The 22,707-nt window shown below is 46.3% G+C and overlaps 6 protein-coding genes across 6 annotated transcripts; 2 read left to right on the top strand and 4 right to left on the bottom strand.

Moving 5' to 3' along the window:
• Positions 1–765: 765 nt before the first annotated feature.
• On the bottom strand, positions 766–2,683 carry V8C40DRAFT_238102 (fatty acid desaturase-domain-containing protein). Its single transcript, XM_083214378.1, has 4 exons — positions 2,486–2,683; positions 1,634–2,412; positions 1,404–1,572; positions 766–1,340 (listed from the first exon to the last, which is right to left on the bottom strand). Exons 1-4 carry the CDS (start codon positions 2,533–2,535, stop codon positions 1,166–1,168), a joined length of 1,173 nt encoding a protein of 390 aa, XP_083076576.1. The 5' UTR covers positions 2,536–2,683; the 3' UTR covers positions 766–1,165.
• Positions 2,684–4,098: 1,415 nt separating this feature from the next.
• V8C40DRAFT_263475 (major facilitator superfamily domain-containing protein) lies at positions 4,099–6,746 on the bottom strand (the record flags this gene model as incomplete). The annotated part of the gene is made up of 8 exons (XM_083219472.1): positions 4,099–4,173; positions 4,236–4,897; positions 4,971–5,078; positions 5,201–5,597; positions 5,664–5,699; positions 5,770–5,782; positions 5,899–6,238; positions 6,338–6,746. The coding sequence occupies 8 exons, from the start codon at positions 6,744–6,746 to the stop codon at positions 4,099–4,101; spliced, it is 2,040 nt and encodes a 679-aa protein (XP_083076575.1).
• A 1,501-nt stretch (positions 6,747–8,247) lies between these two features.
• V8C40DRAFT_263474 (DUF3237 domain-containing protein) lies at positions 8,248–8,642 on the top strand (the record flags this gene model as incomplete). The annotated part of the gene is made up of 2 exons (XM_083219471.1): positions 8,248–8,296; positions 8,365–8,642. The coding sequence occupies 2 exons, from the start codon at positions 8,248–8,250 to the stop codon at positions 8,640–8,642; spliced, it is 327 nt and encodes a 108-aa protein (XP_083076574.1).
• A 2,809-nt stretch (positions 8,643–11,451) lies between these two features.
• Positions 11,452–14,510, bottom strand: V8C40DRAFT_285635 (WD40-repeat-containing domain protein; the record flags this gene model as incomplete). The annotated part of the gene is made up of 6 exons (XM_083222410.1): positions 11,452–11,598; positions 11,648–14,014; positions 14,045–14,238; positions 14,275–14,296; positions 14,327–14,361; positions 14,423–14,510. The coding sequence occupies 6 exons, from the start codon at positions 14,508–14,510 to the stop codon at positions 11,452–11,454; spliced, it is 2,853 nt and encodes a 950-aa protein (XP_083076573.1).
• A 969-nt stretch (positions 14,511–15,479) lies between these two features.
• V8C40DRAFT_285630 (ankyrin repeat-containing domain protein) lies at positions 15,480–19,068 on the bottom strand (the record flags this gene model as incomplete). The annotated part of the gene is made up of 7 exons (XM_083222409.1): positions 15,480–15,886; positions 15,986–17,398; positions 17,618–18,127; positions 18,224–18,377; positions 18,437–18,664; positions 18,726–18,794; positions 18,850–19,068. The coding sequence occupies 7 exons, from the start codon at positions 19,066–19,068 to the stop codon at positions 15,480–15,482; spliced, it is 3,000 nt and encodes a 999-aa protein (XP_083076572.1).
• A 1,919-nt stretch (positions 19,069–20,987) lies between these two features.
• On the top strand, positions 20,988–22,636 carry V8C40DRAFT_238097 (NAD(P)-dependent alcohol dehydrogenase). Its single transcript, XM_083214377.1, has 3 exons — positions 20,988–21,660; positions 21,739–22,174; positions 22,240–22,636. Exons 1-3 carry the CDS (start codon positions 21,360–21,362, stop codon positions 22,517–22,519), a joined length of 1,017 nt encoding a protein of 338 aa, XP_083076571.1. The 5' UTR covers positions 20,988–21,359; the 3' UTR covers positions 22,520–22,636.
• The last annotated feature ends 71 nt before the right edge of the window (positions 22,637–22,707 follow it).

The raw sequence follows: 22,707 nt of genomic DNA, 5'->3' as shown, positions 1-22,707 counted from the left end.
TGCCAGCTCATACTAGATCAACTAGAGGCTATTAGCTGATACTATGCAACTGGAGGCTACTATCTACAGGTATATGTAAATGTACTCTGAGGTACTTCTTTTAAAACACTACCAGTTGTTCTGTACTACTAAGGTGATATATTTTATTCATTGCGTCATTCTATGTTGTAAAACAACATTTCTACGTCCATCGTTTCGTATTATTCCTACCATCTTTGTAAGCCATCTTCCTTTCGGGAAAAAGAAATGGGCCTTATCACAGGCGGGATAGCCTTGGGCGCTTGGCAACTTGCGTAACGCCATATCGCTGTTATCATTGCATCCCATATTCAAAGTCCGCAATAAAGCATCTACAGTAATTCGGTTTGGCGATTACTGTAATGGCATGAACTATAAGGATGTGATCATCTGGCGTGGTTTTTTGTTCGTGATCGATGTAATACTTCTTGGATGGACCGTGGGCGCTGGGCCTGGGATAACGGATCTAACCGGAGTGTTGGGTACCTTTATTTGTCAATGCAAAATGTGCCATTTGAAGACGTTCATGGTAAATAATTTGCTGGCTTGTATATCTTGGCAGTTGAAGCTGGGCTCTCTGCTCGGTATCAAGATCAATCGGTGACGCATTGTATTCCCAAATACGAGTGCGCGGAAACTCGGATGTAGTTCAGCGACGCGTGAGAGAGAGCACAGATGAATACTGCGGCGACGATTTTACATCATCATCACCATCATCAGTTTCTTCAATATTCTCTAAGCTGACCTGAGACATTGAATGTATCCATGTACATGTACCGTCGCGTCGCCTACATGCAGTCACCTGACGCGGCTCGTCAAATCACAATCCATCTTCTGTCCTCTCCCCTCTTCTACCTTGATTTTTTAGTTTCATCCAACAACCTCTTCTCATCATCGTCTCATTGCAAAAGCGCGTCTTTATAATCCGTTAAATCAAATCTATTAACGTTGCGATGCCTCCGCCTCTCTATTTTCCGTGTCCTCATAGTCTATCGTTGTGCACAAAGGCAAACCCGGTCCATCTCATGAGAATAACTCCAATGACCGTGCAAAGCCGACCCGATCCTCTATCCGAGTTTTACCGCCATTTTCTCTGAAATACCCAACCTGCCGAGCCGATAAATTTCCAACAGCATCATTCATTCAATCATTGCGCCCACTTGAGAGCTCCAGGCGCCGACTCATCGGCAACCACGTACTTGCACTTGGTGAAGTTGGTCCAGAGCTGTCCAATGAAGGACCGCTCGTCGCGGTAGTACAGATCGCCGAGCACAGGCTTGATAGCCTCGGTGGCCTCTCCAGCATAGTAAAAGGGAATGCGGCTAAGGAGAAAATGTTAGTTGCTTGCAGCTCCAACCTGAAAGAGCGTTCGATTGCTAACGTACGGGAAAAGGTGGTGAACAACGTGGTGCTCAATGATGCAGTGGAACAGGTGGCGGCCAACAAAGCCAAACTCTCTGTCGACAGTGGCCAGGGCACCCTTGACAAAGGTCCAGTTCTCGGCCGCATAGTGAGGCACCTCCATGTGAGTGTGGTGGAGATAAGTGATGGCGACTAAATCATTCACTTCGTTAGCAATTCCGTTTGGCATGGAGTGGCGATTTCAAAGACATACTCAGCCAGTGGTGAACCCAGAAGTAAGGCTGGGCATAAGCCAGCAGCACGGTGCTCGTTCCCACGACGCCAGCGAGCTTGTACAGGGCGAAAAAGGTCAAGCCGAGGCCGACATCGGACAGCGCAATCCAGGGAGCCTCGCTACGGCGGAATACGGCGCTGTTTGGCGAGAAGTGGCTCTTGCCGAACATGGTGTTTGCGTTCTTCTGAAGACTACCTCTGCCGGCTGAGATGTTGAACGTGAGGTAAACCTGCCAGGCAAAGAGTTGATGAAACATCAGCGTGACGAACTGGTAGGCGGGCGTATCCTCGAGCATCTCAAGGGAAGCCATTGCGCGCTTGAGATAGTCCGACTTGGTCCTCGGAACAAAGGCCATGTCCTTCTCCATGTGGCCGGTGAACATGTGGTGGCGGTGGTGAGAAAATTTCCAGGAGTAGTACGGCACCAGCAGAGCAGAGTGGGAGAAGAAGCCGACAACGTGGTTGAGCCAGCCGTGCTTGGAAAAGGCGCCGTGTCCGGCCTCGTGTCCCAGGATCCAAAGACCAGTGCAGACCAGGCCCTGAACGAAGCCATAGACAATCCAGGCAATGGCTCGGAGAGTGGAATCAGGTATGGTGGGAATGTACGTGATGGCAGCCCAGCCAAGAGCTCCAATCATGACAACATCGCGCACCAGATAGCCCATGGAGATGGCCACGGATGGCTCAAAGCAGTGCTTGGGAATGGCAGCCCGGATGGTGTTGATATCGGGAAACCGACTCTCACCCTCGGGCAGCTTGCTACAACTGGGGGTCAGCACACGACGAGAAATTTTCCAGCCTGGAAAGACTTGATGGATTGAGGCCAACTGACATTGAGGCCACGGCGCCTCCGCGCTTGGTCACTGTCGTGGTGGTAGCCATCTTGAAGGAACAAGGTAAGCCAACAACTCAATGGGAGAGAATTGGGATTGCTGATGCTTGATCCAGAGAGCTGTCAAGTTTCTTTTTAAACCCACCCAGAACCCAGCTTAAGGCAGGAAGAAGGGAAAAGGGTGATCCATAGTCAGGCACGGCATTAAATTTTCCACTCCCCTTAGCTCTCGATCCATATTTTCTGTGGTGTCCCTTATCTGGCTCTATCTCTGTTGGTGGCGGTAACAGGCGTGACTCGCGCCTCTAGCGGCGGCATCGCTGGCGGCCAAGTACCTTGTGCTAACGGCCGCAGACAGGTTTGCCCAGAGCCCACCCGTTTCTGACGCCCAGACCGCTTGCAACTGTTGCCAAAGTGAGCTAATTATAATCTGAAATGAGATCTCTGACGAAGCGAGCCCTGCTGTCCTTTACCGCCAGAGAGCAAGGGTGTGTGGTTGGCCAGCGGGGAGCCTCAACTACGAGATCAACAATTCTGAGCCCACTAACGCTGCACGTGCCAATGGCCTAAGAGCTTTCGGGGGCGATTTAGGGGACTATTGTCTTGGGGATCAAAGGGGATTCATGGATTCATGGATTCAAGGGGCGCCACTACGCATTAGTACACGTATTGTTGAGTTCCAAACGGCGTTGTGGGGGTTTATTCAAGGACCCCTGGGTTTAGTCCGCTTTCGGCCTGGACCCTTTTAGGGCTCAATTGGAATCAGGGACTGGGGGCAGCCACTGGGACCAGCCACATTGTCATCCATGGTCAGGGCTCACAGCGAGAATTGCTATCATGTGAATTTTCACCTTTCACTAGCACATACGACCATAGGTAGAGGAGAACTCGGGGTCCCGTCTGCTCCCCCATAGATAAGCCTCTAACCGGCAGATTAGTAGTTGAGTGGGTGACCATCAGCGAACACCGGCTGTTGTATGTTTTTTTTGCATTTTTTGGATGTTTTGTTTTGGTATTTTGTTTGTCTTTTGTCGAATTTTTTACTCTGCGCAGACCCCCACCCGTCACCATTAGCGTGGGGCGCTTTGTGTGGGGGACCAGGCACATGCGATTGTGGGTGGTGGAAAACTTGGGTTCCTGCTAAGCCTCGGTCTCAAGTCAGATAGGTAAAGAAAAATAGAAGGAGATGAAGTAATTAAATTTATTATTTTAGAAGTAGCACGTAGATGTTATATTTGGCATCATGACGAGATGGCCTATGAAGCTGTAACAACTGCTTCAATTAAAGACTAGTACCCAGCCTTTAGTTCTCAGCTTGAGTCAATTGGCAACACCAGCTGTTGTATATTCTTGTTCTCTATCTTCAATTAACATCTTCTTTCGTCCAAGCAGATCACAGCGACAATTCTATATAAAGACGAATTACAACATTTCTATGGTTACTAACACCTGTAATTGAGCCACGTGATGTTAGTTGAACTTCTATGCATCCTCCTCCAGCTCGCCTCATTATTTACTACATGGACCACCTGATACTATCGCATAAACTCAAACTCCTATCATGCTGAGGTCTATAAAAGTTATGCACCCATCCTTCCGAATGGCACTTCCATTTACACGCCGCCGGCGCTAGTATGTGCTTCCGTCGCTGGTAGGCTTGTTGACTCGTGCTTGTATCGATCAACTCCCTACGCAAGAGTAACATTAGTTGACTGACATGGTACATCGGAGCTCTGTCGGACATAGTTACCTTTAACAAAGCATAGAGATACGGGACATAGACCACCGCGCTAGCTCTAGTATCTTGCTTTTCGCCTTGCCCAGAAGATGTAGAGCTAGCAACCTCATCCTTCTTGACCTTGTGCTTGATCCAAACATTACCAAGAACGAAGCAAGCAAGAACACTGAGACCGAGTAGTGGCAAAATGGAAATGAAGGCCCATTTAACTCCGCTGCGGCCTGCTTCCCTCACAGCGGTCTGCAAGGCGCTGGATAGTTTTGTAATCGCGTCCAGCGACTGGCTGTCCTGAGCAATGATGTTCCCGATATTTCCGCTACCAGAGGGTAAAGAAAGAGAGGAAGTGGCTGAAGCGAACTTGGAGTTGAACACGGCGTTCATGATTGTCAACCCTAGAGTACCTCCAAAGGGCATTGCAAAGCGCATCAGTGACATGGCTGGTGCCAATCGCTCAGGCCACACTCCAGCAACATGCAGAGAAGCAGGCATAAAGCGCGAGCCCGTACCGGCACCGGTTAAGACCATCATACCAGACACAATATTGGGTCGGCTCGCCGAAACGGCCCAGGTCAAGGCACCGAGTCCGGCAGCTTCTTCGACGGAGCCCAGGAGCAGCGGCCAAAACGTTTGGCCCGGCCATCGGTTACACAAGTACATTGCTGAATAAACTCCAGCTGCGTATAGTGAAGCATTGTGTTAGTTGAGAAACATGATCTGGTCTTGGAGGCGAATCGTGGGGAAACTGACCTGCGATTCCTGGAATGTAGTATAGTAACTGAATACCTGCGCTGGAGGCGGGTTTGCCCTCGACCAGTGTGAAATAGATTCCCACGAAATAAAACACAGCATACATGGCTAGAAGGGTCAGAATTAGTCCTCGTCGGAAAAATATGAAGAGAAGAGGGAAAAGAAAATAATACATAGAGACTGAAGGAGTACTTGGCAAAACAATAGGAGAAGGGGGTTGATGAACTCACCAGCTCCAGCAGAGAACTGAATGACGGCTATGACTAATGTGTCTTTTCGAGAGAAGAGATCCAAAGGCAGCATAGGTGACTGGTGTGGAAACAGCCGTGCTAGTATCCTACCATCCCCCAAAAGGAATTCGTATAGAACGAAGACGGGCAGCAGAGCGCCTCCGACGATAATGGGCGCCAGGACCTGTACCGAGTCCCATGGGAAAGTACTCCCTCCCCACGAAGTCCCAAGAATAATGAGGCCAACAGCGAAGATGAATAGAATAACACCACCTATATCAAGAGTTGCCAATGCCGGGAAGATGGCAGACCACTTAGAGCCCTTGTGGAAGTGGGTGCCTTCTAGCAGCTCATTCCGCAGAATGAAGAAGAGAAGGACATGGGACGCTACAGCAATCTGCACAACGTCAGCCGTGATCTGAGAAGAGGGAGAAAGTATCCATAAGTAAACTTTACTACTTACTGGGATGGCAATTACAAAGACATATCTCCAGTTTGCCTAAGAAGTTACTATGTGTTAACAATGTTCCCAAGCTTAGGTTACATTTGAAGGCACGTATATCACATACGTCTGTCAAATATCTGCGAAACAAGAACACGTCAGCTTTTGAACTGGAGATTTATATACTAGCATCACGACGACGAGTGATGATGGCTTGCCAGGCCGCAGGGATCGAGGAAGCAGGTCAGTCACTTACCCACCAATCAGCGGACCTATAGCATACGTGCTACCGGACACAATGGTGAAGAGAGTGTTGTTCTTTGCGTTCTCTTCCAGCGTGACCTTATCAGCCAAGATGACAAGAATGATGCTGTTCAAGCCAGCTGAGGACAGTCCCTGCAGCGCGCGGCCAAGCAAGAGCATGCCCCAGGACTGAGCAGCGGCGCAGAGAACACTGCCAATTACTGTAAAGAATATGGCCACCTGTAACGAAATGTGCCGACCAAAGACATCCGCAAATTGGCCATAGAAGGGAATAAACGCCGTCGAAGTGAGGGTGTAGGCAGTGACTATCCAATTGAGCTGGTCGAACTTGTCTGCAAAGAGCAATTGGATTAGAATGCGGCGACGATAACAGCAACAATAGGGAAGGTTGTGACATGATTCTGGCGATGCAGGTTGGGCACTTTACTCACCGAAATGGGACGCGATAAAGGGCAATGCTGTCGCGACAACGGTCAAGTCCAATGATGCTAAAAAATATGGCAGCACCAAGCCTGCAATCAGCTTGATACGATACTTTCTTTTATTGCTCCTGAGCTTCTTCGTGCAAGTGCAGGCCTGGTTTGGTCGACCAGAGGTGTATCGGCTCTCCGCATCCAGGGGCTCCATCATGAATGCGCCGGTCGAGTCGTCGACGTCTCTCCTGGAGACATCATGTTGGGGACACCGTTTGGGGTCGTTTTCTATTAGAGACTGAGAAGGTTGATCCGTTGTTTCCTGGTGCGATATTTGATCATAGGTATGGTGGTCTTCGCGGCTGTGAGCCTGCTCGCGGTGGTAGTCGTATTGATGCGCTGGTGGCATTTCTTCCATGGTAATCATGGTCGAGCGAAGATTGACTGCTCTTTGAGATGTAAAAAGATGCAATATGGTAGCTTGTAAAACGTCACAGATGAGGCATCAAGTCTTAAAGAACATCGTTTGGATGCAGTGTAATGTAATGCGCGAGTGCGATATAGAGCAACACTTGTATACATTTATATAGACAAGTCGACGATATTTTTCGTGATGCATAGCCTGTCATTTCAACTGGATATACATATACGAATGAATACGATATAATTTGATAGATACCTCTGGCAGAACTTTGCTCGAATCGAATCGCTTGCTCAACTCGTCTGCTCGAATCACTAGCTCGAATCACTTGCTCAAAACAGAAATACGATGGGACCAGTAGTGAAGATCTTCTATCCACATAGTTTAATCAACGCAAGCACTGTCGCGCATACATCCTCAAGGCGCAGTCTACGTAAAAAGGTATACGTGTAACAATATTAAGGTTCTCTCGTAAGATTAAATCCCCGGATAGTCCAGAAACATCGCCAAACCATCGTCTTGCATGGCCTTGCGATCTTTCCAATTAAGACGCACAGACCAGCTCTCACAATGCTTCCGTTTTAGGAGCAGCGTCGTCTGTCCCTTACGCATAGGTATCATCAATGCCTTGTCGGCGGCACCAAGATCGCGATAGTTTTAATCCCACTTCATAGCCCACAAGCACCATGAACGCTTAATAATAGTTTGATGCCGGTCATCGCGAAACTGCCGCTCTTACAGTGAGCTAGCTGCCGGCTATTTGTGATAGAGGAAATAGGCACGGTTTGTACAACCGCTTTAATTGACATCAGCCTAGCTCTCAGAATGCTTCCGTTTTAGGTCTGGTAGATCTACAGAGAATACGAGTAAGGATCGAGTTGCGTGTACATGTGTGCAGCACGGAGTAAGCCCTAAAGCTTCCAAATCTTTGTTCTACGGGAACTCGGCTCGAATGCCAGATGAACTCATCTAGCTGTTCCTGACTACAAGGATAATGGGCGGGAACGCTTGTCCTGATTGCGAAGGATTGCGGTTCCACAGGGTCCAACGATGAGCGTTTGGGCATCTTGAACAATACATTCCCGCGAGTTAAGTGAGTTTGGGACTAAACCCGCTTGCTAGAATACATTGGCCTTGTGTCATCTAGGGGGCTTTCGAGATATGGGTCAGCCAGCCTTATAGGTGCCTACTTGGTTTCTCGACAATTCCAGAGGAGATATAAATCTTCTCTAGCAGCCCGTCCATATTAGCAGCGCTTGATCAGTATATACGTTAGACTATTCTATCGCGCCGTCTCAGAGAAACAACGCAAAGATCAATCTGACTAAATCTCAGAATGTATCTTGCAAAACTTGGCCTCGCTTTACAGCTGCTGGTGCTGACAAGTGCCGCTGCCAGCCAGCCAGCTCTCCATCACCCACCCGCTCCAGCGTTGAGGTTTCTATATCATCTCAATAGCACCCTTGGAGAACCGGTATCTTTCGGTCCCGGCCCAAGCGGTACCAAGATGTCTATCCCTATTCTAGGCGGGACTGTTGAGGGCCCTAACATCTGCGGTACGTTTTGCGACGTCGACATCCGTGCCTTGGTCATTCAACATACTGACTATACACATTATCAACAGGCGAGGTTATGAACGTCGGCGCAGATTGGGGGACTATTGACGCGAACGGTACCTTCAGGGCCGATGCTCGCTATCAGTTGCGTACCAATGATAGCGCATACATCTTTATACATGTTACCGGCCCAACACAGCCAAACGGACAGGTCTTGAACCACATCACTTTTGAGACCGGCAGCGACAAGTACTTCTGGCTAAACAACATTGTTGCTGTCGGCATATCAACCTTGGGGCAGACTACAGTCGCAGTTGATGTCTGGGAGATGGTCAATGAACATTAGGGGAATACTTCAGACTGGGGGATAGAAGCGTGGACTAGGCTGCGGCACGTTGAGCAATCTCTATTAATGTAGCCTATATATTTTTGTATTTCTCTTTTCCTGTTAATCTATCAGTATGTAGTATCTTTTGAGTTTGTGTTTGTTGGAATGTTGCATCTTGTACTTTTCTTCTATATACCTACCTTTACATATATTCACCTACCCTAAGAACAACTGTAGTACATATGAAGTAGCTGTGTTTATTCTGATTGACTTATTTATTTATATGGGTTATAGCGCGAATGAAATGAAAGATGATTATGTCCGCAGCATGAGCAGCGAAATTGGGCTTCGATGAATTCATCCACGAGGGCTAGGCGAATGAGGGGCTGTACACCGAGAAAGTGGTGAAGCCGGGACTTCTTGACATTCACAGTTTGTGATGTTTTGTAGACTCTGCTGGTCCACCAAGTCGGCGGCGGGCGCTTTATTGGTATTGCTATTGGAGATGTAAGTGCCAGTAGATCCTGTAATGAGATTAGATGTAACAATTTTCACACAGACTGCCCAGTCCTTGCGGAGCGGTGTTAACTAAATCGGCATCGTGTGAATTCGCTGCCCATCCCTTCACATACGACCACAAGTAGTGGAAAATTTGGGGTCCCACTCCACTATGGCGAATCTTGAACTACTTGTATAAGCCGAAAGATTTTTAGATGGCCTCCAATGCATTTCGGCTTTTCACAACCTTTTCTTCTTTTATTGGCATTTTGGTTTCTGTCTTCGCCGTGGTTAGGGTTTTCTCTCCGCTGGCCCCCACGTATCACTCTATATAAGGCGGTTTGTGTAAAGCTTCAAGCACATACGACCATATCCATTGGAAAATACGGGGTCCCGTCTGCTCCCCCAGAGTCAAGCCAATGAGAGGCAGATTAGTAGTTGAGTGGGTGACCATCAGCGAACACCGGCTGTTGTATGTCTCCTTTTTTGCTTCTTTTTTTACCGGCCTCTTCTTTTTCTGCTGGAATACGAAGTGCATATCCCGGCCATTATCCCGGCCATTTACATGTGATGGGGGCTCGTGCGGCAATACCCATCAGAAAACAAGGTTATCAGTGCTTTATCTGTGCAGATCCAATTGACATGTGAAATTGCCAGCATCCTGGCAAATTCGGTCATACCGCACTTGGATAGAAGCTCGTCTGTTGGGTTTCCTCCCATGCCTCATCAACTGTTGTCCTCCGTTTCAGCGGGTATGTACTTTTACAGCTGCTAGTATTTATTGAGGTGTGTGTTAAATGAACCGCCGAAACCCAATGGCATCCAATGGCACGAGCAGAATGACCTAGAGGCGTGCAATAATATCTAATTGCTCTCAATGGTTTCTTGGCGCTGCTGCCACGAGTTATTGAAACGACAAATTATCAATAAATACTCCTTCCCCTTAAAAGTTTACCTGTGTTACATCTATTCAAAACTCTCAGCATACAATTTTTGCTTCTTTTTTCGCGGCAATAAGGCCTTTCATATTGTTGAGGATGACAGTCTACAGCTCCCTCTAGCCTCTCCTACCCACTTGAGAGTTTCGGATTAGGATATTAACATCATCACCGCTCGATGCCAAATAGCTACTAGGTATACATGTTGTGTATGTGAGCTTTGTAGCATCAGCATTGTTTTGCAGGCGCCATTTTTTTTTTTTTTTTTTTTTTTTTTTTTTTTTTTTTTGGCAGATGGGAGGTTAGACATGCCCTCGTTCATGCGCGTTTCGTTAGAACTGACGTTACCAGCTGCTTGTTTGAGATCTCACAGGGTGTCGTAGCCAATCTCATAATAATAGGAGAGTTTGTTTGATAATATAGCGGCCTGTATTTTTAATGTAAACCGTCCAACCTTTCGAACCATCGCCAATTGTTGACATTCAAGTCCGAGCTACTCGCATAAACAGAGGAATATCCTATCTGTGCCTGTCGGTGTACGGATCCAGCTTCCTACTCTCGCTATGAGTTCTGAGTAGGAAATTTTATAATAACTATACCGTCAGACATATTTGTAAATGCCACCACAGAATCTGATATAGCAAATCTTAACCCACGATTGCGCTCATCGAAGGGTCTAAAATCTGGCGATAAATACATTACTTTTTCGCCAGCTTTAATAATCCAGGCTTCTTCAGTATTATTAGATATATCAGGCCATTTATAGATGAAAGAGTACCCCATAGACGGGATTTCTTCCCATATATTCTGTGTCGTTTTGCGAATCGTAGAATTACTGGTGTGGATTATGTCGTTGCGCTGGTCAAACATTGCGAAATATTCAATGCTCTGCAGGTCAAATTGTTGCAAGCAATTTCCAGTTGTAATCTCCAAGATCTCAACACGATACGTTGAAATAAAGATCAATGTTGCTGAATCAGACGAAAAGGCAAGCTTCACCTCACGGCCCTCGGTATCTCTAGAGATGTTATGGCCTGTGTGCCTATGTATAATTTCCAGCTGCCAAAACTCGTCGTTCAGACGCCCATAAGAAAAAGCCACATATGCTAAATCTGGAGATATTGCAATCGACATAACCGTTTGTAATCCTCTAGAATAATCTCCGTAAGGGTTCTCGAAAAATTGGTGTTTATACACACACTGGCGTGTATCAATATGCCAGATATATATAGTATGATCGCCCGTAGCCAAGTAAGTTGAATCACTGGAGAAAGTTACTTTGACTCCTGTGAGCCATGCTTTTTTTTCGCCAAAGTGTTGGAGTTCGCAAACAATTTCGCCTGTGGTAACATTCCAGATGATGATAGAATTCATGTTTAAGTTTCCATAAGCTAGAAGCTTAGAGTCAGGCGAAAAAGCTGGACGACAACAAGAACCTCCGTGAGGGTTCCTAAGCACACGCAGTCAATTGCCGGTGGTTCCACTCCAGAGACTGATATCAGAATTCTTGGTATGCATTGCCGCAACAAATCTTTCATCTGGCGATATAACTACGATTCCAAAGTCGTAGTTGTCTCTCGCATCTACTTGGTCATGACTGACATCGACGCGCCGAATCTGAACAGCTCCGTTGTCAAGCTGTGATGCTACCAGCATTGACTTGGTCCAATTGGGGGAAAATGCCATAAAAGATGAAGGTCCTGCGACTTTAGAAATGCATTCTCCCGTTTCAATCATCCAGAGTCTAAGTGTATCGTGACTGCATATTCCCAGGAAAGATGAGTCGGGTGAGATGGAAATATTCCGTATCACTGGCTCCTCTATTCGATGTAAGGGCTTACATTTCCATGTTTTGGTGCTCCAAAGCCATGGATAACGCGCATCTCCGACTGCGATGAAATATCGAGAATCTGGTGAAAAGATTGAACAACGCTTCAACCGCCAATTCACCCACGTCTCATCATCCCACCAGTGCGCTTTGAGATATTTGATGAGGCTGCCTGTATGTGTGCAGTGTATCCTAATGCCGGCTTGATCTGCTAAGGCTAGTAGTTCGGAATTCGGCGAAAAGGCCGCCTCGGGCCTCCCTGGCTGATCCCATAAACAATCGCAGACGACCATCCTCGTTTGCCAGATCTTAACCTGACCAGTTGCATTTTGTACATTTGACTCTGCATGGAAAGATGCTATGAGGTCGCCATTTGATGATATTGCAATAACATCATTTATCGGTTTATCCTCTTTCAAATTGAGAGCGTACTCTTGAACGCAGCGCTGGTCCTCCATGTTCCACACTTCCACTTTACCACTCTGACGAACGAGAATGATGCTATTTGAGTTAGGTGCAATAGCGAGTTGAGCGCCTTCGCCAACCTCAATTTCAGAGTGGAGAACCCCTGTGTCGACTCTAGTGGCAGCTAGATACTTGGAGTGCAGCGAATATAATAATGATGAGTCTGGAGAGAATAGCAGCGCCCTCAATTCTACATCCTCCTCCTGTGTGAATTTATTGGTAAACGTTCGTAACAGTACAGAGGACTGATCCTGCGACACGTTTAGAACAATAGGTGATGGTCCCCAATGCTTATGCACAGTCTCCTCAAACGCGTCCCGAATAGCGCTATTCGCTCGCTCAAAGGCAGTGGCTGAGAAGTAAAGCTGTAAAGGCCAATTCTCCACAGTTTCCCTGGAACGTATAAGAAATTGATAACCATCTTGAATGAAAAGGTGCAGTTCTTGCTGGGAAATATGATGTTCATGTCCACATTTCCCTACTGTGCACTCACTCAGGTCGTTCAGCTTTTGGAAAATATCCAACGCATGTGGTAGGCGGCGCATGAGGGCCAACGATTCCACCCAACAAAGAAATGTTTTCTTCAAAAATTTAATCAGTATTGTAATAATGTCCGCATTTTGTTCGCTTTCTGCTGCTAGGGGGTAACAAGAAAAAAGATGATGAGCCCAGAAAACACAGCAGTACTTTATAGGAGCCATGGGATCGGGAATTTGGGGTTGTATCTCGTTAATGTGTATTCCGGGTGTTTTAAGGTCGTATATATCGTATTTGAGAAATTTGGACATTGCCTCGGTTGATGTTTGAAACATCCTGAGATGTTGAGAACGTAGGCCTAATGGGAATTTCTCTTTAAGTATGTAATCTTTAGCTGATTGATGTATGAAGTAGACTGCATCATTTCGAATGGAGAAGATAGAGCCGCAGTCTTTTGTAATGGATTCCAGGTCGTGTAAGTTGACTGTGGATTTGAAGTGTTCCCACTGATAGCTCATGAATGTGTAAAGCTCCTCAAGGTGAAGTGGTCTCTCTGCTGTAGTAACGATCGATACAAGTAGTTGACAGGCATCTTGGCCTTTCTTTCTCCAACGGGAGCTGGATTGGTTTAAACTGGCTTTGTCTAAGATCAAAGCATAGAGACTTTCCAAGCCTTCTGGAACCTCTTGGAGTACGTCTTCCACTTGCCAATGGGCGGCGTTGCGTAGCTGTTCTATAACAAGGGCTACCCATAAGAAAGTGTCTGCTGCCTTATCCTTGAGAATCTTCTGAGTTTTAATTCGAAGCTCTTCGTCGTCTTTTAAAGCCTCAATCTCAGCTATGCGGCTGTTGATATATATCTCGATAGAGCTTGAGATGAATTCGGCATGATCCAGACTCAGTATTTGGGGTGGTTGAATTGATCGAAGCTCCCGTTCAATATCCTTCTCGTTTCGGCTGGAAATCAGCCACCTAACACGGCCACTTGTTCGAACAATGAAACGTAAGAGAGAGCTGTTATCCTTCATACACTCGTCCAATCCATCCACCACAAAGATAGATTCTTCAAAGGGAGGATTCTGAATGATAGCCTCAAAGATTTCACACAGGACAAACCAGGCATTTGGTCCTTCAAGTTGATCTTCGTAAGTGGCTAGGATTTGAGATAAGATGGCCTCGTTTCGCTTCAACATGGCAAATATCAGGCCTCCCACAACGGCAGTAGGGGTATTAATTCGAGAGTCTGTGGCCTGGCAGAAGAAGTAACTTAGACTGGGGCTCAATGTAGGATCTTTTTCGAATTCGTCGATAATGCCGCACAATAGCATCGTCTTCCCTTTACCAGGGTCGCCTTTAATCCAAAATATTCCGCTGCTTCCTCTGCGCCATCGGTCGAAGTTTTTGTGATCTAAAACCCAGCGGAACAAGTCATCCAAAAATGGACCCTTCAATGTTTGGATTCGTTTCTTGTCATAAGTAGGATCGGTCTTGCTAACGTTCCGAAGGAATTTTCTTTTATCGTCTGAGGAGGCTAGGCAAGGGGTGAGCTACAGTAGATACTGATGTGCCTAATAGCGCAATGAAGCTCTTACCAGCATTGACGGTGATGTTAAAATTGCCTTGATTAAGCATCGCATTGTCTCCGAGAGTATTTCCAGAGATGTTACGAGAGTTATCCATGTTGTACTTGTAAATATGGTGATGGGCCGAGATTCGGTACCGTCAGGCATGAAGATGTAGGTGTAGAGTTGTAGCCTAACGCACTCAGCCTGACACGCGATGCGTATGGCAGTACTTACAGGTGCTTGTACTCAGCATTACAGGCACGTTAAATACATGCCACTTATCTGCATACATGTCCAGGTCCATGGAGTAACCAATCACCTCTTACGAAGTACAGCACCTGACAACGCAATTGAAGCCTCTTTACCTCTTAGTATCTTAGCTGGATGACCAAACTAATTGCATGAGTGAAAATAGGGCACTAAAATTTTGAAAGAGACTTTATAACAGCTATGACGCATTGGAATAAATGGAATCATGGACTGCGCAAATTTGATAAGTCATGAGAAAATGAAAGTCGCATACAGTTGGAGTGTAGATTTCGGCTTTTTGCCAATGCCTCTACTAAATTAAGATTTTGGCCTTCTTAGGGGCTTTAGTATGCCATTGCGAACTACATAATAGCTTTCATTTGATCGGGCATTGGCATTAAAGTAGCATTATCCAGCTGATGACCAATCTATGCTTGAGCCTACTTGCCCTCAAGAGCCGGTCGGGCAAATCTCATAATAAGAAACTATTTTCCAGTACAACAATGTCAAAATTAATATCTCTTTATTAAGACTCATATAGAAAGAACTTTATTCTACATCAGTTTCATACTTATCAAGGCATCGTCGACGAACAGCAGAATATTGTGGTTTGCCAGGTAGAATAGAATAAGCCAATCATGAGCTCCCGTGCTGGGCCAACTTAAGGGCATTTGACAACTTCGAATGTTCCCATTCGGCGATGTGGGTTCCATATTACTATATCTGCTATTCTAAGCTCTAAAAATTCGATGCTTGATGAACGGTGTTGGGTCTGGTATCTGGTGCCATAGACCATCTGGACCGACTTCATTAACGAAACGAATTCGAAAGACTCCTAATTCTGTTCGCCTCCACCTTTGAAGGGCTGCATACGCAGGTCATTGAGGATCCTTATATCTAATTCCGTGGCTGATTCCGTGCCTTGCAATTTGGGTTCTTTCTCTAATAAGGCTTTAACGATATCGAGGCACTTTGAATCCTCCTTGTACAAGGCTATTGCTCTTCTATATGCTGGAATCACGTCATCGAGCTGCCACTTCGGATCTGCTCGAGATTCAATTTCGGTTCTTAGAAGTAAATTGAGTTTTCCAACGTCGAGTGTATTGACAGCCAGCATTAAGGTGGACAATTTCTCGCTCGATCGCAAGTCTATGTCAGCTCCGTGCTCAATGAGCAGCTGCAGCATTTGAACATTACAATCTGAGCACTTCAGGGCCAGGTGGAGCACAGTATCGTTTGTTTCTCCCCGATCGTTGATACATTTCTCTGCGCCGTGTTTCAGTAGGGACCTAACGGTCATTTCGCTGAATCGACGGACTGCTAGGTGGAGAACCGTATCACCCTTCTTTGTGGTCATAGCCGGGTCACCTCCGTGTTGAAGAAGTAATTCCACCATTGACGGATTTTCCATACATGCCGCAATGTGCAAGGGTGTCCAGCCGTCGTGTGTAGACAGATTTGGATCTGCACCGGCATCAAGGAGCACCTCTGTTGCCCACACAACAGCCCAACTGCTGGATGCGTGTAGTGGTGTCCACCCTTGGCTGAGTGTAGCGATGTTCATGTCGGCTTTGTACTTGATGAGCTCTTGAAGCGCCCGATAGGCTCTGAACTTAGTGGCAAGATGAATCGGGGTCACCAAATCATTGTCCTGGGCGTTAATGTCAGAGCCCGCGTCGAGAAGCACCTTGACCGTCTCATATTCATTTTTCTGTGCTGCGAGGTGAAGAGGAGTTCTGTTTTCGCCATCACGAGCATCCACGTTGGCCTTGAACTCAATCAGCTTCTGAACATGGTATACATATCCATTTTGGGCTACCAAATGCAGGGCAGTGGACCCGTTTCGCAGGAGATTTGCATCTACTCCCGACCGGCGGAGGAATGAATCGAGAATCTCTATCGACTTCCCCATCACGGCATCATGGAGCAAATCAGCCTTGAACTCGTGGAAATTGTTCACCGTTGTATGAATCAGGCTCATAAAATAATTAAAGACAGTACATGCAGCATACTTTATAGCCCAAGACATTATCGCTGATAAATTGACCGAGGCATCGTGATCTTTAATGAATTTCTCAACAGTTGCAAGATGATCTTTGGCTATAGCGTAATAAAGCGGTGATTGCTTCTTGCTGTCTAATTTATGAGGGTCTGCCGCATGGTTATGTAGACATACAGCCGATTGCCAGCATTCCTGTCGAACAGCACGATGCAGTGGAGTTTCCCTGTCCCAGGCGACAGAGTTGGGATCCGCACCGGCTTTGAGAAGGGCTTCGACGGCATCGGGGTGTGCAACAGCCATATGGAGTGGCGTTTCTTCCTTCCTTGAGCGCGAATGAATATCTGCCTTGAATTCTAGTAAGAGGTTGATCATGTTGACCCTACCCTTCCTCGCTGCGGTATGTAGCGGAGTTGCACCATCCCAATCCTGGGCTTCGACATTGGCGTGATTGAGAAGAAGTAACTTAGCCGCTTCACGCATCCCACAATCGCATGCGTGATGTAAGGCCGTTTTCTTCTCTTCATCTGTTTGCTTGACTAATTCCTTGTGTCTCAGGAGGATGGCGCACACGACTTCTAGGTGTCCTCCAATGGCGGCTTGGCATATGGGTAGACGGCCGTTCCATTCACTGGAAGGAGGAACATGCTTCTCCATCAATAGATATCGAACAATGTTCACATTTCCTGCTTCTGACGCTGCTAAGAGCATCCGGATGCCAGTAGTCTCTTCCGATCTAGACATTAACAAGCAGACTATTGACAAATGTCCGCCAGCTGCGGCAAGCTCTGCTGCCAAATTGTAATTTTCCGTCTCTACACAGTCTTGACGGCTGAGGAATTCTTCGACAATGACTGTATGCCCCTGTTTGGCAGCATATTGCAGGGGAGTCTTCTCGGTTCTGTCTCTGCGATTTATTGCCTTTTCGAATCGAGACTCCTTTTTCAGAACATCTACTATTTTTGATGTCATACTAGAGTTTCCAGAACTCGCAGCTATGTGCAACGCCGTGCATTCATCTTTGTCGCCAAGACTAGCCAAATCCGAGGATATATAAGTCTCGACCGCGACGAGAGACTTGAGAGCTCCATAGTGTAAGGCGGTCTTTCCAGTATCATCTTGTATAGAGATGTTTGCCCCAGATTGGAGTAAGAGCTTAGTAGCTTGTTCGTGGCCCCTACTAGCAGCCACAATTAAAGGAGTTCGCTGCGTTTTGTCTTTTTTGTCGAGTGAATTGAAAGTCTCTATGTTTGTAGGCTCGTGTTCAATTGTGTATTTACCCAATAAATGGGAAATGATGTTCGTGCTCCCACTGGCCGCAGCCATATGAAGAGGTGTCATTTTTTCGTTGTCGGCCTCTGAATCATCTTCTGACAAGCGTAATAACACCTCAAAGGCCTCCAAATTATTGTCTACAGCCGCGCGATGAAGAAGATACTTGTAGTCGTATATTCCTCCATAGTCTTGTTGGCTACTGGTCAGGCCTGCATCCAGATGCGTTAACACAATCTAGTTTATAAATCGCCAAAGACGCGAACATATCGCATTTTCATCAAATTGAACCGGATGGGAAGACAGACCATTGATATACGTTTGCTTGAGACCAAAGAGAGTTCTAAGTGTTTCCAGATGGTCAAGTGTGGCGATTTCGTGGAGGGTGAAGTTATGGAGCTCCTTTTCTGGACCCGATTCTACATCATCCATACCATTGGCGAGTTCTCCCTTAGCCGTTTTCTAACGTTTTGTGATTAGCATCGATCTGAATCATACTTTTGGTAGTGTTGATTTCTCACGGGTTTGGCAGCGGACTCATCGGATTTCTCAATGAAGTTGGTGATGGGATAATATTTGGCTGCTAACTTGCGGAAATCCTGAGAAATCTGAGATGACGAGCGAAAGAGCCAAAAGAGGATTTCTGGGAGTCTGCTGGCCGGTTTTGCGTCCGTTGCTTGCATTCTATTTTTGATGACTCTTTCCCATTCTTTCTTCTCGCCATCGCGGTGGGGGGTTGAAAAGAACACCTGAAAACTTGTTACAAATGCGTCTCAGAGGCTCGAGAAGCCGTAGCGTGAGGGGGCTTACTAGTCTGTCGACTTGAAACGCGATATCATTGTACTCGCTGTTTGTTTTTGTTTTTGCAAGAAAAATTGCCTAGGATGCGTTAGAAAGGAATAGATTTTTCTGGATGCGACGTGCGTGTACTCACCTTCTTGATAACGATGCCGCCGAATCCATATCCGACCAAAAGGATCCTGCCTCGATCTACATTTTCGCGGATCAAATCGAGAAGAGCTGATGCGTCTTCCTCAATCGAAGCCAGCCAAAATGAATCAGGAGCGACATTGATAGCAGACGTTGTGTCTTCTATATCGCCCTCATTCAACTTTGGAGTCACCGGAGCATCACTGCGCGCTCCCTCGGGCATTGGTGAACGACTCGAATCCATAGCTACATCAGTCCATTTCCCTAGTATTGGGCCTTGCGCTTCACTCATTCCTTTTTGTTTCGGATAACTCGCCATCTTATCGCCAAAAATAGTGAATGGTAAGACTTGAGCTTCTGGAACGAAATGATGCATCATTTCAGCGACCCGTGCGATTGTATTTTCGGTGTCTAGAAGTTGTTCAATAACACCTGGGAATCCCACTCGGATTATGCTTTAGAAAAGCAAGAGAAAGTTGTCAGCTACCAGTTCTACCATACATAAGCCTGAGTAAATAGTGAGAAGCATCATACGTATATTTCCATCCCTCTTCGCCTGCTCCGCTACGCTGTGTCTTGATCGTCATTGTTTTCTTCTAGAAATTGAGCGATAAAAATAATCAATGTGATTTTCTTTTTAAAAAGAATGAAATATCTGCAACTGCACGGAAAAAAACCTATGAAGAGATTATGAAGGTTATTGTCGACACAGGTCTGAGTGGAATTTCCAACACTATATATACATTAGAAAACCTACCAAACAAAGATGTTTTGTCTGTTTCTCTTTTTTGTTCGATAAAGCTCAATTTCATGTTTCCTTGTCATGGTTAAAGTCAGGCTGTTCATCTGTTCTTTGTTCCGATGTAGTGGGTTCAATGCGGCCCTCAAAGAGACATCTCCATTAGGCCAATAGGTTCGCAGCACTTCCCGACATGACTGTCAAGGCCAAGATCACGAAGCCCATTCCGGCCAGTAATTAAAGATTTTACGTATTAGCTTAGGCGATATGCTTGGCAAAGATGTCAGGGGGGCCAAGAAGACCATTTGGAGACAAAGGTTGATCTGGCGAACAAAGGAAATCCGCGGGTAACGAACGCCGCAGAATTCGTGCCACCCCAGCGGCTGACGTTTCGATTATCGCCCCATACATCTTCCGAGCAGATAAGGCGTTCTAAAACCTTCACAAAGGAAGTAACCATCTCCCCAAGTTGATGCATAACCCAAGCTTTAAACTTGGGTGTCTAGGTAGTGTCTGGTTACGCGGATGGCTACGAGGCCGTTTGCCATCATAGTACAGTAGTTGTTCTTGATCTTGACGTCGGCGCTGCAAAAAAGGCATATAATCGATGGGGAAAAAAATATTACGAATTAAAATCCAGCGATTTGTTTTTTTTAATCTGAAGGTGGAAAGCAAGGCACTTTCGGTGGGAGTGGTGAGCGCCTTGCCACCTTTGTTATGGCGTAGGGGATCTAATACGGTGGAGAAAAAAAAAATCTTGTAACCCGAAGTTTTGCTTCAGATTGATTGCGCAGAAAATCTGAGCTGTCAATTCGTAGGGATCCGAACGGTGCGTTAAAATCCACTTCCCTTCTGCGTTCACTGCAATGTCAATGGACAAGGTAGGCTCGGGATCTACAAGAGCTTTTGAGTTGAGCTAGGTCCGGAGAGGTAGGCTCGACACCATTCGATATAACAGCGCCAAGTGGGACGAAAAACGCGGTTGTAGTGAGATTGACAAGATGCGGCTTCCGTTTGAGATTTCCAACTCCCACGTTACAGATTAGCTATTGTATTGGTGACCATAGTACAGCATGTTCGTGTTTCTAGCTACCCTTTGATCGTTCCAGATTTAACAATGCCATCAAGTTACTAGTTACCACGGAGTAATACCAAGGACATACGTACGAAAGCCGAAGAGAACGCGTGACGATGTCGTCAGCCTCTGGCTAGAAGAAAGATGGATATGTCTAATAAGGAGTTTCTCCTTTTGAAGAAAGACTGGCATTCCGAACAGAGTTAAGTGGATCGACAAAGAATTTTAGCTGTACAAGTAAAACGGGACTTTTGCGGGTTTTGTTGTTGAAGAGTAGCAAAAACAGCAGGTCTAGAACAAATCCTTGAATGAGCATTAGTCAGTTGTGCGATGATTGGCCAGACAGTTACTTCAAAATTGAATTACTAATGCGGCCAGCGTCGGTGCAATACAATTTCATGTTCAGAGTCGTAAACAAGCTGGAGACTCAACAGATGAACCCCACCGTGTTAGTTTACGAGGACCACCTTTTGCCACCTTGTTTCGGGAAACGCTTGGTGTAATTGACGCCATCGTCATTTTTTATAGTATATATAGATCTCTGTATGTGTGTGTTAGCTAACTGCCTACAAGTAAATAGGACGCATTTCATTTTCTTTTAAGAAGCAAATTCGTAGGCCTCATAAAAGGCTTCCTCTGCTCTTTACTTCAACCACACTTATCCGATACTTTCCAAGAAGAAACATACTCGTATAGCAACATGGCCGACAACAGGTCAGCCATCACACTCGACATCTTCAGAGGTACACCTGAAGGAGAGTTAGCTGTTGAAACAACGACTCGCGTTCTTGGCTATGGAGAAGTATACATCGAAACAACCCACTCAGGACTGTGCGGCACCGATCTTCACTACCTGAGGCGCGGGCGCATTATCGGCCATGAAGGTGTGGGAGTTGTAAGACAGCTCGGCCCGGGTGTGTCAACAGACATTAAAGTTGGAGACCGCGTCGGATTCGGCTATACACACAAGGTCTGCGGCACCTGTGAATGCTGCCTGAGCGGTGAGTTGTAGTCTTCAAAACATATCCATAGATATCTTCTCGGTTAGTGGATAAATGCTAACGGTTTGGGTGGAAAAGGGAGGGATCAGTACTGTACTTCACGCGTTGACTTTAACAGAAACGCTGACAAGATGGGTACTATTTCTTCGGGTGTGATCTGGTCAGCCAACATGGTCTTTCCGATCCCAGACGGATACGACTCCGCTGATGCAGCGCCACTTCTCTGCGCAGGCTCTACAGTCTTCACTGTCTTGACCGGCCCTGATGTCAAATCGACGGATCGCATTGGTATCATGGGTATCGGTGGCCTGGGCCACTTAGCCATCAAACTGGCTGCAGCTATGGGCCACGAGGTTGTGGTTCTGTCAACCTCTGAATCAAAACGACAGGAAGCACTTGACTATGGAGCGACAGAATTTTACGTCTACGATTCAGAAAAGCCCGCTCCACCTGGCTTTAGACCCTTGAACCATTTATTGCTATGCGGAAATACTGGAAGCAAAAACTTTAACAAGTATGTTATCCCATTTCACACCATCGCGTCGCAAACCAACTCATTTACTAACGTAACTGTGACAGTCTGATTGAACTGTTGGCTGTTCATGGCACAATTTATCCATTGACTGTTTCTGCCGAGAATACCCCCATTGATCTGGGAGAGTTGACGGGTCTAGGAGCTTCTATCAAAGGATCACTGACAGCTTCGCGCCGCACTATTTGTGAATTGCTTCGATTTGCTTCTCGACATGGAATCAAGCCAACAGTTATGACTTTCCCGATGACGGAAGATGGAGTCAAAGAGGCCATTGACACGTTAAAAAATGGGAAGATGAGATACCGAGGAGTGCTAGTCCGATAGATTAGATGACTAGTCGAATTATACTTGAAGCATACTAGAAGAAATAATAGACAATGTATATCGAGCTGATCGGCTGCGTGGCCAAGCGGCGACCTGCTCATTGCAAACGCTTCGTCCACTGTTTGCTCTATATGTTACGGTATAGGTGAAGGTACGAATTTGTAATTATAATTGGCGTCCTCAGGATA

Source organism: Trichoderma camerunense, assembly GCF_050948025.1.
Source record: "Trichoderma camerunense strain CBS 138272 chromosome Unknown V8C40scaffold_4, whole genome shotgun sequence".
Lineage (NCBI taxonomy): Eukaryota > Fungi > Ascomycota > Sordariomycetes > Hypocreales > Hypocreaceae > Trichoderma > Trichoderma camerunense.
Note: the sequence above shows the minus strand (reverse complement) of the source record. Positions and strands in the feature narration are given on the sequence as shown.